Source organism: Scophthalmus maximus, chromosome 15 (assembly GCF_022379125.1).
Source record: "Scophthalmus maximus strain ysfricsl-2021 chromosome 15, ASM2237912v1, whole genome shotgun sequence".
Lineage (NCBI taxonomy): Eukaryota > Metazoa > Chordata > Actinopteri > Pleuronectiformes > Scophthalmidae > Scophthalmus > Scophthalmus maximus.
Window position 1 is genome coordinate 16,019,137 of NC_061529.1, and position 14,553 is coordinate 16,033,689.

At 46.6% G+C, this 14,553-nt stretch overlaps 1 protein-coding gene across 1 annotated transcript in view; it reads right to left on the bottom strand.

The window, feature by feature from the left end:
- The window catches only part of LOC118286526, a 78,710-nt gene that overhangs the window by 34,683 nt on the left and 29,474 nt on the right, over positions 1-14,553 (bottom strand). The window contains exons 103-160 of the mRNA XM_047337813.1: positions 14,328-14,527; positions 14,117-14,229; positions 13,830-13,936; positions 13,550-13,726; positions 13,038-13,246; positions 12,838-12,932; positions 12,716-12,741; positions 12,531-12,552; positions 12,410-12,437; positions 12,222-12,306; positions 11,950-12,096; positions 11,652-11,863; positions 11,445-11,548; positions 11,234-11,352; positions 10,958-11,125; positions 10,540-10,739; positions 10,329-10,441; positions 10,042-10,148; positions 9,762-9,938; positions 9,250-9,458; positions 9,050-9,144; positions 8,928-8,953; positions 8,743-8,764; positions 8,622-8,649; positions 8,434-8,518; positions 8,162-8,308; positions 7,864-8,075; positions 7,657-7,760; positions 7,446-7,564; positions 7,170-7,337; positions 6,753-6,952; positions 6,542-6,654; positions 6,255-6,361; positions 5,975-6,151; positions 5,463-5,671; positions 5,263-5,357; positions 5,141-5,166; positions 4,956-4,977; positions 4,835-4,862; positions 4,647-4,731; positions 4,375-4,521; positions 4,077-4,288; positions 3,870-3,973; positions 3,659-3,777; positions 3,383-3,550; positions 2,965-3,164; positions 2,754-2,866; positions 2,467-2,573; positions 2,187-2,363; positions 1,675-1,883; positions 1,475-1,569; positions 1,353-1,378; positions 1,168-1,189; positions 1,047-1,074; positions 859-943; positions 587-733; positions 289-500; positions 82-185 (exon numbers count right to left, since the gene is read on the bottom strand). Coding sequence (XP_047193769.1) covers positions 82-185; positions 289-500; positions 587-733; positions 859-943; positions 1,047-1,074; positions 1,168-1,189; positions 1,353-1,378; positions 1,475-1,569; positions 1,675-1,883; positions 2,187-2,363; positions 2,467-2,573; positions 2,754-2,866; positions 2,965-3,164; positions 3,383-3,550; positions 3,659-3,777; positions 3,870-3,973; positions 4,077-4,288; positions 4,375-4,521; positions 4,647-4,731; positions 4,835-4,862; positions 4,956-4,977; positions 5,141-5,166; positions 5,263-5,357; positions 5,463-5,671; positions 5,975-6,151; positions 6,255-6,361; positions 6,542-6,654; positions 6,753-6,952; positions 7,170-7,337; positions 7,446-7,564; positions 7,657-7,760; positions 7,864-8,075; positions 8,162-8,308; positions 8,434-8,518; positions 8,622-8,649; positions 8,743-8,764; positions 8,928-8,953; positions 9,050-9,144; positions 9,250-9,458; positions 9,762-9,938; positions 10,042-10,148; positions 10,329-10,441; positions 10,540-10,739; positions 10,958-11,125; positions 11,234-11,352; positions 11,445-11,548; positions 11,652-11,863; positions 11,950-12,096; positions 12,222-12,306; positions 12,410-12,437; positions 12,531-12,552; positions 12,716-12,741; positions 12,838-12,932; positions 13,038-13,246; positions 13,550-13,726; positions 13,830-13,936; positions 14,117-14,229; positions 14,328-14,527 — 6,961 coding nt within the window. The remainder of the gene's footprint in view (positions 1-81; positions 186-288; positions 501-586; positions 734-858; positions 944-1,046; positions 1,075-1,167; positions 1,190-1,352; positions 1,379-1,474; positions 1,570-1,674; positions 1,884-2,186; positions 2,364-2,466; positions 2,574-2,753; positions 2,867-2,964; positions 3,165-3,382; positions 3,551-3,658; positions 3,778-3,869; positions 3,974-4,076; positions 4,289-4,374; positions 4,522-4,646; positions 4,732-4,834; positions 4,863-4,955; positions 4,978-5,140; positions 5,167-5,262; positions 5,358-5,462; positions 5,672-5,974; positions 6,152-6,254; positions 6,362-6,541; positions 6,655-6,752; positions 6,953-7,169; positions 7,338-7,445; positions 7,565-7,656; positions 7,761-7,863; positions 8,076-8,161; positions 8,309-8,433; positions 8,519-8,621; positions 8,650-8,742; positions 8,765-8,927; positions 8,954-9,049; positions 9,145-9,249; positions 9,459-9,761; positions 9,939-10,041; positions 10,149-10,328; positions 10,442-10,539; positions 10,740-10,957; positions 11,126-11,233; positions 11,353-11,444; positions 11,549-11,651; positions 11,864-11,949; positions 12,097-12,221; positions 12,307-12,409; positions 12,438-12,530; positions 12,553-12,715; positions 12,742-12,837; positions 12,933-13,037; positions 13,247-13,549; positions 13,727-13,829; positions 13,937-14,116; positions 14,230-14,327; positions 14,528-14,553) is intronic.

Here is a 14,553-nt window from a genome sequence, read left to right on the forward strand (position 1 = left end):
ACGGAAACAAACCCATTGGCAGGATACCACCACTGTTGTGACCTAGACTTTTCCAAGTTGAGTGCGAGCGCCTGCCTTTACCTGATGAGTCATTTCTTGACAGGAATGGTTTGATGAAATGAGTGAAGACTGCACGCTGTCTTTCCCCGTCCATGGATGGCCTTTGGCTGCTGAATACCTGGATGCTAAAATTTGAGAGAATGCTTTCAACATCTCAAAAAGAGGAAAACGCCAGGAGCCTCTACAATCTGGTTCACAGTGGAGCAATACATCACATAGCTTGCTTACACAGTCTGGTATGTTTGGCAGCTGAAGTTCTTGGAGCTCAGGCAGAATAGGAAGTTGGAGGATGGAGAGGCCAAAAACGGACGCAACTTTGTCTGGAACCAGCCGCTGACAAAGTCAACACTCTGCAGCTGTGCCTCGCTGAAGTTGGCAATTCTAACCTCTCCGAGGGCCTCGAGCAGATGTGGAAATATTGGGAAGCTGTTGTTGGCGGCCTGGGGTTGGAAAAAGTCATCTTGGTTATTACACAGAATTCCCACAAGGAAGCAAAGATTTTGTGAAATTGTGGGACTGGATTTACCGTGGTGGCAAATAATTCCAGAGCCTGGTCTAATGAAGTCAAAGCCTTTTGGAAGAGAAGCTTCCAGACCTCTACCGGGTATGTCCTTTGGCCTTCCAGTGAGCATGCCTGTAGTGCCGCCAAGTTGCTGGGTGTGAGATGTTTAGCCTTGGGAAAAAAAAGACAACCAAAAATTAGGCAAAGAATCCAGGAGCTTACAGAGACCCATTTCTCCGGATGGCAAAGTAGCAAAAGTCGAATCTCTCTTAGCTGATCGAAAAAGAAAGATGTACCGAGGAACAGGCGTGCATAGTGATGGTGAAGTTGCACAGGACCTCGGAGACATTGCCAACCGACAAGGTTTGTTCCAGCTGCGATCTGAGAAAAGAATAAAAACAATACCATTAGAATCTTAGTTAGCCTGCGTAAAAGAACTCTACCTTTCCAAATTCACCATCCAACAAAACTATGGTTCACCTACCGATTGAATGCAGCACAGATGAGGCGCTCTGTGAAAAGACAAAGTTCCAGGATCAGACATTGTACCTTCAGAACGCCATTTTGTCATCACACATGAAGTGTCTGGTATTTTGCAAACTTACCATCAACCTGGGTCTCCTGGCACTGCAGACAAGCAAAGCATAACTGTTACTCTCGCGGCAAAAGCCACTTCAATTTAAAGTACCCCTTAACGACGTCAATGTGCCAAACGTTTGTCTTGTTAATTTTGATCAGCTATTATCACATTGTTTTCCTCCATGTTGTATTCCCACAGAAATGAACTTACCATCAAGGAATGTGCAACTGCGCAACCTGTTTGGGGCAAAAATGGAAAGAAGGCATGGCATCAATGCAGCTATCAACACAAGCAGTCGTAATCGGCTTGTCTGAAAAACGATGTCAACGTACGTGGGAAGGTCTCCTTGAATGACTCTATGCCCGATCTCAGACCATCTGAAATGTCCAGTGGCAGGGATTTCAAGCTTTTTCGAAGACCAGTGAGTCTGAGGGAAGAAAACACAATTTTTTGTGACTCGTCTGGATTCACAGTTTGACCTCATGCAAACACGTATTGTTTGACTTTGGACTTGAGAAATATCCTGGCTTACATAGCTGCATAGGATTCACAGCTGATGTTGCTGGGGATCACTGCCAAGCTGCCAGGATGGAGGCTGGCCATCACAGTGGCCAAATTGACCTGGAACCACAGCTCAAAGTCTTCAGGCTCAAAGTCTTCAAATTCAGGAGCAAGGGCCGTCAGGGTCAGGTTCAGGATGGTGTCTCGTACAGCTGGATTTTTGATGAAGGTGATGTTTCTCTGCAAGTGAAGGGATTCTCTGTTTAGTTCAAGAGGATATTACACCCCTCTTGACTCATTGTCAAAATGAAAGCAAGCCTGGGGACACGTCTTTGGACTTCGGTGCATGACGGACATGATTGGGGAATAATCCGCAACAACACTTTAACCAAGCATTCCAGAGATGGGATGATTTTTGAGCCGAGGCTCGGCCACCTATTAGCTTCTGCAAACATTCCCAGAGCAAAGGGCAACTTTTACACGGCCTGTTTGGCAGGCAACTATATATCGGAGAGCATGGCAATCTTAAAATCAAGCACTCACCTTCTTGTTGATGTCTGTAAAAGCCAGGAAAAACTGACCGAGCTGCTCGTCATTGTGGGACTTGTTCAAGCTTTTGAACACCTCCCGTACGATGGTCTCATTCTGCAAAGCGCCGCTGTTTGGATCAAGGATCAGCTCAGCCTTCTGGTTTGGCGTGAGGACGTCCACAACTGCCGCCTGATGACACAAACGGAGGAAACACAAAAAGCTTTTCTCTTTGACGTTCTGAGTTTTGCGCTGCTCTTTTCATGGAAGATTTGAAGGGAAATGTACGACTTACCCCAGTGATGTTGAAGACTTGGAGGTCAGTGTATGATGTAAATTGAGAAAATGGACCCAAGTTTACTGCAATCCATTGGGCGTCACTCTGAATTCCCCGCCTACAAACTGAGGACAGTAGATCATGGTTAGCGTAGGTACCATTTAGCGAGATCTTTTTTTATTGCTAAACGTGATACAAATCCAGTGCCAGTTTTCTTCCCAACCCCAATTTTGTAAGAATATGTCAAGCCCTGGGAAAAGCCCACACAAGCGAGCACGTGGCGCAGTTTACTTTGTCGACCCTACCTGGCTCGTTGATGACACTGGCAGATCTTTTCAGGTAGTCCAGCAGAACACCCGAGATCTTTTGTCGTCTGTGCAACGGCATTTCAGGGGAAGCTTTGGCCAGCCCGCTCACACTGAAAAGAGCAAAACAAAACATTCGTACGCGTACCCTCAACAGTATTATTGTACTTTGGTGCACTGTAGTGCTGCTTGTTTGTAAGACACTACTCACACAACATGGTAGTTGGAGCAGTTCATGTTTGAGGTTGCATTCTCGAGCATCACTGCACTGAAACTGGCGAGGACAGGAACCAGTTTCACGTGGAACCAAACAAACCAGTCCTTTGTCTCAAAGTGCGGGAAATGGGGGCCGATGATGAGGAAGGTCCTGTTCATTACGCGATCTCTCACAGCAGGTTGGAAATCGGGTTCCTTTCAAATCACAAAACCAGAGGACTTAAACAGCAGACACTTAACTTGCAGTTAACAAGTACACCAAACAGGACACTGGGAGGGACGCAACAATATATGTGATGTGAATGGGTCTCCTGTAACTGCTGCAGAGGTTTAGAAAAGATCTAAGTACCGTCCTTGTTCAGTTAAAATCCCCCGAGATTTTCTTTCTTACCCCAGTGTCAGGGGTAACGTACCTGTCCTTTCGCTGTCAGCTCTGTCAGGAATTCCTCCACATTTTCCAGAGCATTGCCCACCTCAAGTCGTCCAAACACACGGTCGATTTGGTCTGTGTCGTTCGACGCCCCCGAGCTCAGTGTCAGCTGTGCCAACTGAGCAGAAGTGAGGGCCGACAACGATTCGTTCTACGAAGAGAAATCATTAAGCAATCAAACAGCAGTAATTTCCAAAACCATAGCTGAGAACTTTCCGTTTGGGAGGGGGAAAACGCAGCAACTGCAGTCTCCACTCACACTTGAGAAGTTGGGATTGAGGCCTTTCAAATCCTGCAGGGTCGCATATTCAGAGAAGCCGCCAATATTTGTCTGCAGCCAGTCTCCGCTCCCGTTGGTAGATGAGACACAGCCAGGATCTGCAAAGAAGACGGAAACAAACCCATTGGCAGGATACCACCACTGTTGTGACCTAGACTTTTCCAAGTTGAGTGCGAGCGCCTGCCTTTACCTGATGAGTCATTTCTTGACAGGAATGGTTTGATGAAATGAGTGAAGACTGCACGCTGTCTTTCCCCGTCCATGGATGGCCTTTGGCTGCTGAATACCTGGATGCTAAAATTTGAGAGAATGCTTTCAACATCTCAAAAAGAGGAAAACGCCAGGAGCCTCTACAATCTGGTTCACAGTGGAGCAATACATCACATAGCTTGCTTACACAGTCTGGTATGTTTGGCAGCTGAAGTTCTTGGAGCTCAGGCAGAATAGGAAGTTGGAGGATGGAGAGGCCAAAAACGGACGCAACTTTGTTTGGAACCAGCCGCTGACAAAGTCAACACTCTGCAGCTGTGCCTCGCTGAAGTTGGCAATTCTAACTTCTCCGAGGGCCTCGAGCAGATGTGGAAATATTGGGAAGCTGTTGTTGGCGGCCTGGGGTTGGAAAAAGTCATCTTGGTTATTACACAGAATTCCCACAAGGAAGCAAAGATTTTGTGAAATTGTGGGACTGGATTTACCGTGGTGGCAAATAATTCCAGAGCCTGGTCTAATGAAGTCAAAGCCTTTTGGAAGAGAAGCTTCCAGACCTCTACCGGGTATGTCCTTTGGCCTTCCAGTGAGCATGCCTGTAGTGCCGCCAAGTTGCTGGGTGTGAGATGTTTAGCCTTGGGAAAAAAAAGACAACCAAAAATTAGGCAAAGAATCCAGGAGCTTACAGAGACCCATTTCTCCGGATGGCAAAGTAGCAAAAGTCGAATCTCTCTTAGCTGATCGAAAAAGAAAGATGTACCGAGGAACAGGCGTGCATAGTGATGGTGAAGTTGCACAGGACCTCGGAGACATTGCCAACCGACAAGGTTTGTTCCAGCTGCGATCTGAGAAAAGAATAAAAACAATACCATTAGAATCTTAGTTAGCCTGCGTAAAAGAACTCTACCTTTCCAAATTCACCATCCAACAAAACTATGGTTCACCTACCGATTGAATGCAGCACAGATGAGGCGCTCTGTGAAAAGACAAAGTTCCAGGATCAGACATTGTACCTTCAGAACGCCATTTTGTCATCACACATGAAGTGTCTGGTATTTTGCAAACTTACCATCAACCTGGGTCTCCTGGCACTGCAGACAAGCAAAGCATAACTGTTACTCTCGCGGCAAAAGCCACTTCAATTTAAAGTACCCCTTAACGACGTCAATGTGCCAAACGTTTGTCTTGTTAATTTTGATCAGCTATTATCACATTGTTTTCCTCCATGTTGTATTCCCACAGAAATGAACTTACCATCAAGGAATGTGCAACTGCGCAACCTGTTTGGGGCAAAAATGGAAAGAAGGCATGGCATCAATGCAGCTATCAACACAAGCAGTCGTAATCGGCTTGTCTGAAAAACGATGTCAACGTACGTGGGAAGGTCTCCTTGAATGACTCTATGCCCGATCTCAGACCATCTGAAATGTCCAGTGGCAGGGATTTCAAGCTTTTTCGAAGACCAGTGAGTCTGAGGGAAGAAAACACAATTTTTTGTGACTCGTCTGGATTTACAGTTTGACCTCATGCAAACACGTATTGTTTGACTTTGGACTTGAGAAATATCCTGGCTTACATAGCTGCATAGGATTCACAGCTGATGTTGCTGGGGATCCCTGCCAAGCTGCCAGGATGGAGGCTGGCCATCACAGTGGCCAAATTGACCTGGAACCACAGCTCAAAGTCTTCAGGCTCAAAGTCTTCAAATTCAGGAGCAAGGGCCGTCAGGGTCAGGTTCAGGATGGTGTCTCGTACAGCTGGATTTTTGATGTAGGTGATGTTTCTCTGCAAGTGAAGGGATTCTCTGTTTAGTTCAAGAGGATATTACACCCCTCTTGACTCATTGTCAAAATGAAAGCAAGCCTGGGGACACGTCTTTGGACTTCGGTGCATGACGGACATGATTGGGGAATAATCCGCTACAACACTTTAACCAAGCATTCCAGAGATGGGATGATTTTTGAGCCGAGGCTCGGCCACCTATTAGCTTCTGCAAACATTCCCAGAGCAAAGGGCAACTTTTACACGGCCTGTTTGGCAGGCAACTATATATCGGAGAGCATGGCAATCTTAAAATCAAGCACTCACCTTCTTGTTGATGTCTGTAAAAGCCAGGAAAAACTGACCGAGCTGCTCGTCATTGTGGGACTTGTTCAAGCTTTTGAACACCTCCCGTACGATGGTCTCATTCTGCAAAGCGCCGCTGTTTGGATCAAGGATCAGCTCAGCCTTCTGGTTTGGCGTGAGGACGTCCACAACTGCCGCCTGATGACACAAACGGAGGAAACACAAAAAGCTTTTCTCTTTGACGTTCTGAGTTTTGCGCTGCTCTTTTCATGGAAGATTTGAAGGGAAATGTACGACTTACCCCAGTGATGTTGAAGACTTGGAGGTCAGTGTATGATGTAAATTGAGAAAATGGACCCAAGTTTACTGCAATCCATTGGGCGTCACTCTGAATTCCCCGCCTACAAACTGAGGACAGTAGATCATGGTTAGCGTAGGTACCATTTAGCGAGATCTTTTTTTATTGCTATACGTGATACAAATCCAGTGCCAGTTTTCTTCCCAACCCCAATTTTGTAAGAATATGTCAAGCCCTGGGAAAAGCCCACACAAGCGAGCACGTGGCGCAGTTTACTTTGTCGACCCTACCTGGCTCGTTGATGACACTGGCAGATCTTTTCAGGTAGCCCAGCAGAACACCCGAGATCTTTTGTCGTCTGTGCAACGGCATTTCAGGGGAAGCTTTGGCCAGCCCGCTCACACTGAAAAGAGCAAAACAAAACATTCGTACGCGTACCCTCAACAGTATTATTGTACTTTGGTGCACTGTAGTGCTGCTTGTTTGTAAGACACTACTCACACAACATGGTAGTTGGAGCAGTTCATGTTTGAGGTTGCATTCTCGAGCATCACTGCACTGAAACTGGCGAGGACAGGAACCAGTTTCACGTGGAACCAAACAAACCAGTCCTTTGTCTCAAAGTGCGGGAAATGGGGGCCGATGATGAGGAAGGTCCTGTTCATTACGCGATCTCTCACAGCAGGTTGGAAATCGGGTTCCTTTCAAATCACAAAACCAGAGGACTTAAACAGCAGACACTTAACTTGCAGTTAACAAGTACACCAAACAGGACACTGGGAGGGACGCAACAATATATGTGATGTGAATGGGTCTCCTGTAACTGCTGCAGAGGTTTAGAAAAGATCTAAGTACCGTCCTTGTTCAGTTAAAATCCCCCAGATTTTCTTTCTTACCCCAGTGTCAGGGGTAACGTACCTGTCCTTTCGCTGTCAGCTCTGTCAGGAATTCCTCCACATTTTCCAGAGCATTGCCCACCTCAAGTCGTCCAAACACACGGTCGATTTGGTCTGTGTCGTTCGACGCCCCCGAGCTCAGTGTCAGCTGTGCCAACTGAGCAGAAGTGAGGGCCGACAACGATTCGTTCTACGAAGAGAAATCATTAAGCAATCAAACAGCAGTAATTTCCAAAACCATAGCTGAGAACTTTCCGTTTGGGAGGGGGAAAACGCAGCAACTGCAGTCTCCACTCACACTTGAGAAGTTGGGATTGAGGCCTTTCAAATCCTGCAGGGTCGCATATTCAGAGAAGCCGCCAATATTTGTCTGCAGCCAGTCTCCGCTCCCGTTGGTAGATGAGACACAGCCAGGATCTGCAAAGAAGACGGAAACAAACCCATTGGCAGGATACCACCACTGTTGTGACCTAGACTTTTCCAAGTTGAGTGCGAGCGCCTGCCTTTACCTGATGAGTCATTTCTTGACAGGAATGGTTTGATGAAATGAGTGAAGACTGCACGCTGTCTTTCCCCGTCCATGGATGGCCTTTGGCTGCTGAATACCTGGATGCTAAAATTTGAGAGAATGCTTTCAACATCTCAAAAAGAGGAAAACGCCAGGAGCCTCTACAATCTGGTTCACAGTGGAGCAATACATCACATAGCTTGCTTACACAGTCTGGTATGTTTGGCAGCTGAAGTTCTTGGAGCTCAGGCAGAATAGGAAGTTGGAGGATGGAGAGGCCAAAAACGGACGCAACTTTGTTTGGAACCAGCCGCTGACAAAGTCAACACTCTGCAGCTGTGCCTCGCTGAAGTTGGCAATTCTAACCTCTCCGAGGGCCTCGAGCAGATGTGGAAATATTGGGAAGCTGTTGTTGGCGGCCTGGGGTTGGAAAAAGTCATCTTGGTTATTACACAGAATTCCCACAAGGAAGCAAAGATTTTGTGAAATTGTGGGACTGGATTTACCGTGGTGGCAAATAATTCCAGAGCCTGGTCTAATGAAGTCAAAGCCTTTTGGAAGAGAAGCTTCCAGACCTCTACCGGGTATGTCCTTTGGCCTTCCAGTGAGCATGCCTGTAGTGCCGCCAAGTTGCTGGGTGTGAGATGTTTAGCCTTGGGAAAAAAAAGACAACCAAAAATTAGGCAAAGAATCCAGGAGCTTACAGAGACCCATTTCTCCGGATGGCAAAGTAGCAAAAGTCGAATCTCTCTTAGCTGATCGAAAAAGAAAGATGTACCGAGGAACAGGCGTGCATAGTGATGGTGAAGTTGCACAGGACCTCGGAGACATTGCCAACCGACAAGGTTTGTTCCAGCTGCGATCTGAGAAAAGAATAAAAACAATACCATTAGAATCTTAGTTAGCCTGCGTAAAAGAACTCTACCTTTCCAAATTCACCATCCAACAAAACTATGGTTCACCTACCGATTGAATGCAGCACAGATGAGGCGCTCTGTGAAAAGACAAAGTTCCAGGATCAGACATTGTACCTTCAGAACGCCATTTTGTCATCACACATGAAGTGTCTGGTATTTTGCAAACTTACCATCAACCTGGGTCTCCTGGCACTGCAGACAAGCAAAGCATAACTGTTACTCTCGCGGCAAAAGCCACTTCAATTTAAAGTACCCCTTAACGACGTCAATGTGCCAAACGTTTGTCTTGTTAATTTTGATCAGCTATTATCACATTGTTTTCCTCCATGTTGTATTCCCACAGAAATGAACTTACCATCAAGGAATGTGCAACTGCGCAACCTGTTTGGGGCAAAAATGGAAAGAAGGCATGGCATCAATGCAGCTATCAACACAAGCAGTCGTAATCGGCTTGTCTGAAAAACGATGTCAACGTACGTGGGAAGGTCTCCTTGAATGACTCTATGCCCGATCTCAGACCATCTGAAATGTCCAGTGGCAGGGATTTCAAGCTTTTTCGAAGACCAGTGAGTCTGAGGGAAGAAAACACAATTTTTTGTGACTCGTCTGGATTTACAGTTTGACCTCATGCAAACACGTATTGTTTGACTTTGGACTTGAGAAATATCCTGGCTTACATAGCTGCATAGGATTCACAGCTGATGTTGCTGGGGATCACTGCCAAGCTGCCAGGATGGAGGCTGGCCATCACAGTGGCCAAATTGACCTGGAACCACAGCTCAAAGTCTTCAGGCTCAAAGTCTTCAAATTCAGGAGCAAGGGCCGTCAGGGTCAGGTTCAGGATGGTGTCTCGTACAGCTGGATTTTTGATGAAGGTGATGTTTCTCTGCAAGTGAAGGGATTCTCTGTTTAGTTCAAGAGGATATTACACCCCTCTTGACTCATTGTCAAAATGAAAGCAAGCCTGGGGACACTTCTTTGGACTTCGGTGCATGACGGACATGATTGGGGAATAATCCGCAACAACACTTTAACCAAGCATTCCAGAGATGGGATGATTTTTGAGCCGAGGCTCGGCCACCTATTAGCTTCTGCAAACATTCCCAGAGCAAAGGGCAACTTTTACACGGCCTGTTTGGCAGGCAACTATATATCGGAGAGCATGGCAATCTCAAAATCAAGCACTCACCTTCTTGTTGATGTCTGTAAAAGCCAGGAAAAACTGACCGAGCTGCTCGTCATTGTGGGACTTGTTCAAGCTTTTGAACACCTCCCGTACGATGGTCTCATTCTGCAAAGCGCCGCTGTTTGGATCAAGGATCAGCTCAGCCTTCTGGTTTGGCGTGAGGACGTCCACAACTGCCGCCTGATGACACAAACGGAGGAAACACAAAAAGCTTTTCTCTTTGACGTTCTGAGTTTTGCGCTGCTCTTTTCATGGAAGATTTGAAGGGAAATGTACGACTTACCCCAGTGATGTTGAAGACTTGGAGGTCAGTGTATGATGTAAATTGAGAAAATGGACCCAAGTTTACTGCAATCCATTGGGCGTCACTCTGAATTCCCCGCCTACAAACTGAGGACAGTAGATCATGGTTAGCGTAGGTACCATTTAGCGAGATCTTTTTTTATTGCTAAACGTGATACAAATCCAGTGCCAGTTTTCTTCCCAACCCCAATTTTGTAAGAATATGTCAAGCCCTGGGAAAAGCCCACACAAGCGAGCACGTGGCGCAGTTTACTTTGTCGACCCTACCTGGCTCGTTGATGACACTGGCAGATCTTTTCAGGTAGCCCAGCAGAACACCCGAGATCTTTTGTCGTCTGTGCAACGGCATTTCAGGGGAAGCTTTGGCCAGCCCGCTCACACTGAAAAGAGCAAAACAAAACATTCGTACGCGTACCCTCAACAGTATTATTGTACTTTGGTGCACTGTAGTGCTGCTTGTTTGTAAGACACTACTCACACAACATGGTAGTTGGAGCAGTTCATGTTTGAGGTTGCATTCTCGAGCATCACTGCACTGAAACTGGCGAGGACAGGAACCAGTTTCACGTGGAACCAAACAAACCAGTCCTTTGTCTCAAAGTGCGGGAAATGGGGGCCGATGATGAGGAAGGTCCTGTTCATTACGCGATCTCTCACAGCAGGTTGGAAATCGGGTTCCTTTCAAATCACAAAACCAGAGGACTTAAACAGCAGACACTTAACTTGCAGTTAACAAGTACACCAAACAGGACACTGGGAGGGACGCAACAATATATGTGATGTGAATGGGTCTCCTGTAACTGCTGCAGAGGTTTAGAAAAGATCTAAGTACCGTCCTTGTTCAGTTAAAATCCCCCCAGATTTTCTTTCTTACCCCAGTGTCAGGGGTAACGTACCTGTCCTTTCGCTGTCAGCTCTGTCAGGAATTCCTCCACATTTTCCAGAGCATTGCCCACCTCAAGTCGTCCAAACACACGGTCGATTTGGTCTGTGTCGTTCGACGCCCCCGAGCTCAGTGTCAGCTGTGCCAACTGAGCAGAAGTGAGGGCCGACAACGATTCGTTCTACGAAGAGAAATCATTAAGCAATCAAACAGCAGTAATTTCCAAAACCATAGCTGAGAACTTTCCGTTTGGGAGGGGGAAAACGCAGCAACTGCAGTCTCCACTCACACTTGAGAAGTTGGGATTGAGGCCTTTCAAATCCTGCAGGGTCGCATATTCAGAGAAGCCGCCAATATTTGTCTGCAGCCAGTCTCCGCTCCCGTTGGTAGATGAGACACAGCCAGGATCTGCAAAGAAGACGGAAACAAACCCATTGGCAGGATACCACCACTGTTGTGACCTAGACTTTTCCAAGTTGAGTGCGAGCGCCTGCCTTTACCTGATGAGTCATTTCTTGACAGGAATGGTTTGATGAAATGAGTGAAGACTGCACGCTGTCTTTCCCCGTCCATGGATGGCCTTTGGCTGCTGAATACCTGGATGCTAAAATTTGAGAGAATGCTTTCAACATCTCAAAAAGAGGAAAACGCCAGGAGCCTCTACAATCTGGTTCACAGTGGAGCAATACATCACATAGCTTGCTTACACAGTCTGGTATGTTTGGCAGCTGAAGTTCTTGGAGCTCAGGCAGAATAGGAAGTTGGAGGATGGAGAGGCCAAAAACGGACGCAACTTTGTCTGGAACCAGCCGCTGACAAAGTCAACACTCTGCAGCTGTGCCTCGCTGAAGTTGGCAATTCTAACCTCTCCGAGGGCCTCGAGCAGATGTGGAAATATTGGGAAGCTGTTGTTGGCGGCCTGGGGTTGGAAAAAGTCATCTTGGTTATTACACAGAATTCCCACAAGGAAGCAAAGATTTTGTGAAATTGTGGGACTGGATTTACCGTGGTGGCAAATAATTCCAGAGCCTGGTCTAATGAAGTCAAAGCCTTTTGGAAGAGAAGCTTCCAGACCTCTACCGGGTATGTCCTTTGGCCTTCCAGTGAGCATGCCTGTAGTGCCGCCAAGTTGCTGGGTGTGAGATGTTTAGCCTTGGGAAAAAAAAGACAACCAAAAATTAGGCAAAGAATCCAGGAGCTTACAGAGACCCATTTCTCCGGATGGCAAAGTAGCAAAAGTCGAATCTCTCTTAGCTGATCGAAAAAGAAAGATGTACCGAGGAACAGGCGTGCATAGTGATGGTGAAGTTGCACAGGACCTCGGAGACATTGCCAACCGACAAGGTTTGTTCCAGCTGCGATCTGAGAAAAGAATAAAAACAATACCATTAGAATCTTAGTTAGCCTGCGTAAAAGAACTCTACCTTTCCAAATTCACCATCCAACAAAACTATGGTTCACCTACCGATTGAATGCAGCACAGATGAGGCGCTCTGTGAAAAGACAAAGTTCCAGGATCAGACATTGTACCTTCAGAACGCCATTTTGTCATCACACATGAAGTGTCTGGTATTTTGCAAACTTACCATCAACCTGGGTCTCCTGGCACTGCAGACAAGCAAAGCATAACTGTTACTCTCGCGGCAAAAGCCACTTCAATTTAAAGTACCCCTTAACGACGTCAATGTGCCAAACGTTTGTCTTGTTAATTTTGATCAGCTATTATCACATTGTTTTCCTCCATGTTGTATTCCCACAGAAATGAACTTACCATCAAGGAATGTGCAACTGCGCAACCTGTTTGGGGCAAAAATGGAAAGAAGGCATGGCATCAATGCAGCTATCAACACAAGCAGTCGTAATCGGCTTGTCTGAAAAACGATGTCAACGTACGTGGGAAGGTCTCCTTGAATGACTCTATGCCCGATCTCAGACCATCTGAAATGTCCAGTGGCAGGGATTTCAAGCTTTTTCGAAGACCAGTGAGTCTGAGGGAAGAAAACACAATTTTTTGTGACTCGTCTGGATTTACAGTTTGACCTCATGCAAACACGTATTGTTTGACTTTGGACTTGAGAAATATCCTGGCTTACATAGCTGCATAGGATTCACAGCTGATGTTGCTGGGGATCACTGCCAAGCTGCCAGGATGGAGGCTGGCCATCACAGTGGCCAAATTGACCTGGAACCACAGCTCAAAGTCTTCAGGCTCAAAGTCTTCAAATTCAGGAGCAAGGGCCGTCAGGGTCAGGTTCAGGATGGTGTCTCGTACAGCTGGATTTTTGATGTAGGTGATGTTTCTCTGCAAGTGAAGGGATTCTCTGTTTAGTTCAAGAGGATATTACACCCCTCTTGACTCATTGTCAAAATGAAAGCAAGCCTGGGGACACGTCTTTGGACTTCGGTGCATGACGGACATGATTGGGGAATAATCCGCAACAACACTTTAACCAAGCATTCCAGAGATGGGATGATTTTTGAGCCGAGGCTCGGCCACCTATTAGCTTCTGCAAACATTCCCAGAGCAAAGGGCAACTTTTACACGGCCTGTTTGGCAGGCAACTATATATCGGAGAGCATGGCAATCTTAAAATCAAGCACTCACCTTCTTGTTGATGTCTGTAAAAGCCAGGAAAAACTGACCGAGCTGCTCGTCATTGTGGGACTTGTTCAAGCTTTTGAACACCTCCCGTACGATGGTCTCATTCTGCAAAGCGCCGCTGTTTGGATCAAGGATCAGCTCAGCCTTCTGGTTTGGCGTGAGGACGTCCACAACTGCCGCCTGATGACACAAACGGAGGAAACACAAAAAGCTTTTCTCTTTGACGTTCTGAGTTTTGCGCTGCTCTTTTCATGGAAGATTTGAAGGGAAATGTACGACTTACCCCAGTGATGTTGAAGACTTGGAGGTCAGTGTATGATGTAAATTGAGAAAATGGACCCAAGTTTACTGCAATCCATTGGGCGTCACTCTGAATTCCCCGCCTACAAACTGAGGACAGTAGATCATGGTTAGCGTAGGTACCATTTAGCGAGATCTTTTTTTATTGCTATACGTGATACAAATCCAGTGCCAGTTTTCTTCCCAACCCCAATTTTGTAAGAATATGTCAAGCCCTGGGAAAAGCCCACACAAGCGAGCACGTGGCGCAGTTTACTTTGTCGACCCTACCTGGCTCGTTGATGACACTGGCAGATCTTTTCAGGTAGCCCAGCAGAACACCCGAGATCTTTTGTCGTCTGTGCAACGGCATTTCAGGGGAAGCTTTGGCCAGCCCGCTCACACTGAAAAGAGCAAAACAAAACATTCGTACGCGTACCCTCAACAGTATTATTGTACTTTGGTGCACTGTAGTGCTGCTTGTTTGTAAGACACTACTCACACAACATGGTAGTTGGAGCAGTTCATGTTTGAGGTTGCATTCTCGAGCATCACTGCACTGAAACTGGCGAGGACAGGAACCAGTTTCACGTGGAACCAAACAAACCAGTCCTTTGTCTCAAAGTGCGGGAAATGGGGGCCGATGATGAGGAAGGTCCTGTTCATTACGCGATCTCTCACAGCAGGTTGGAAATCGGGTTCCTTTCAAATCACAAAACCAGAGGACT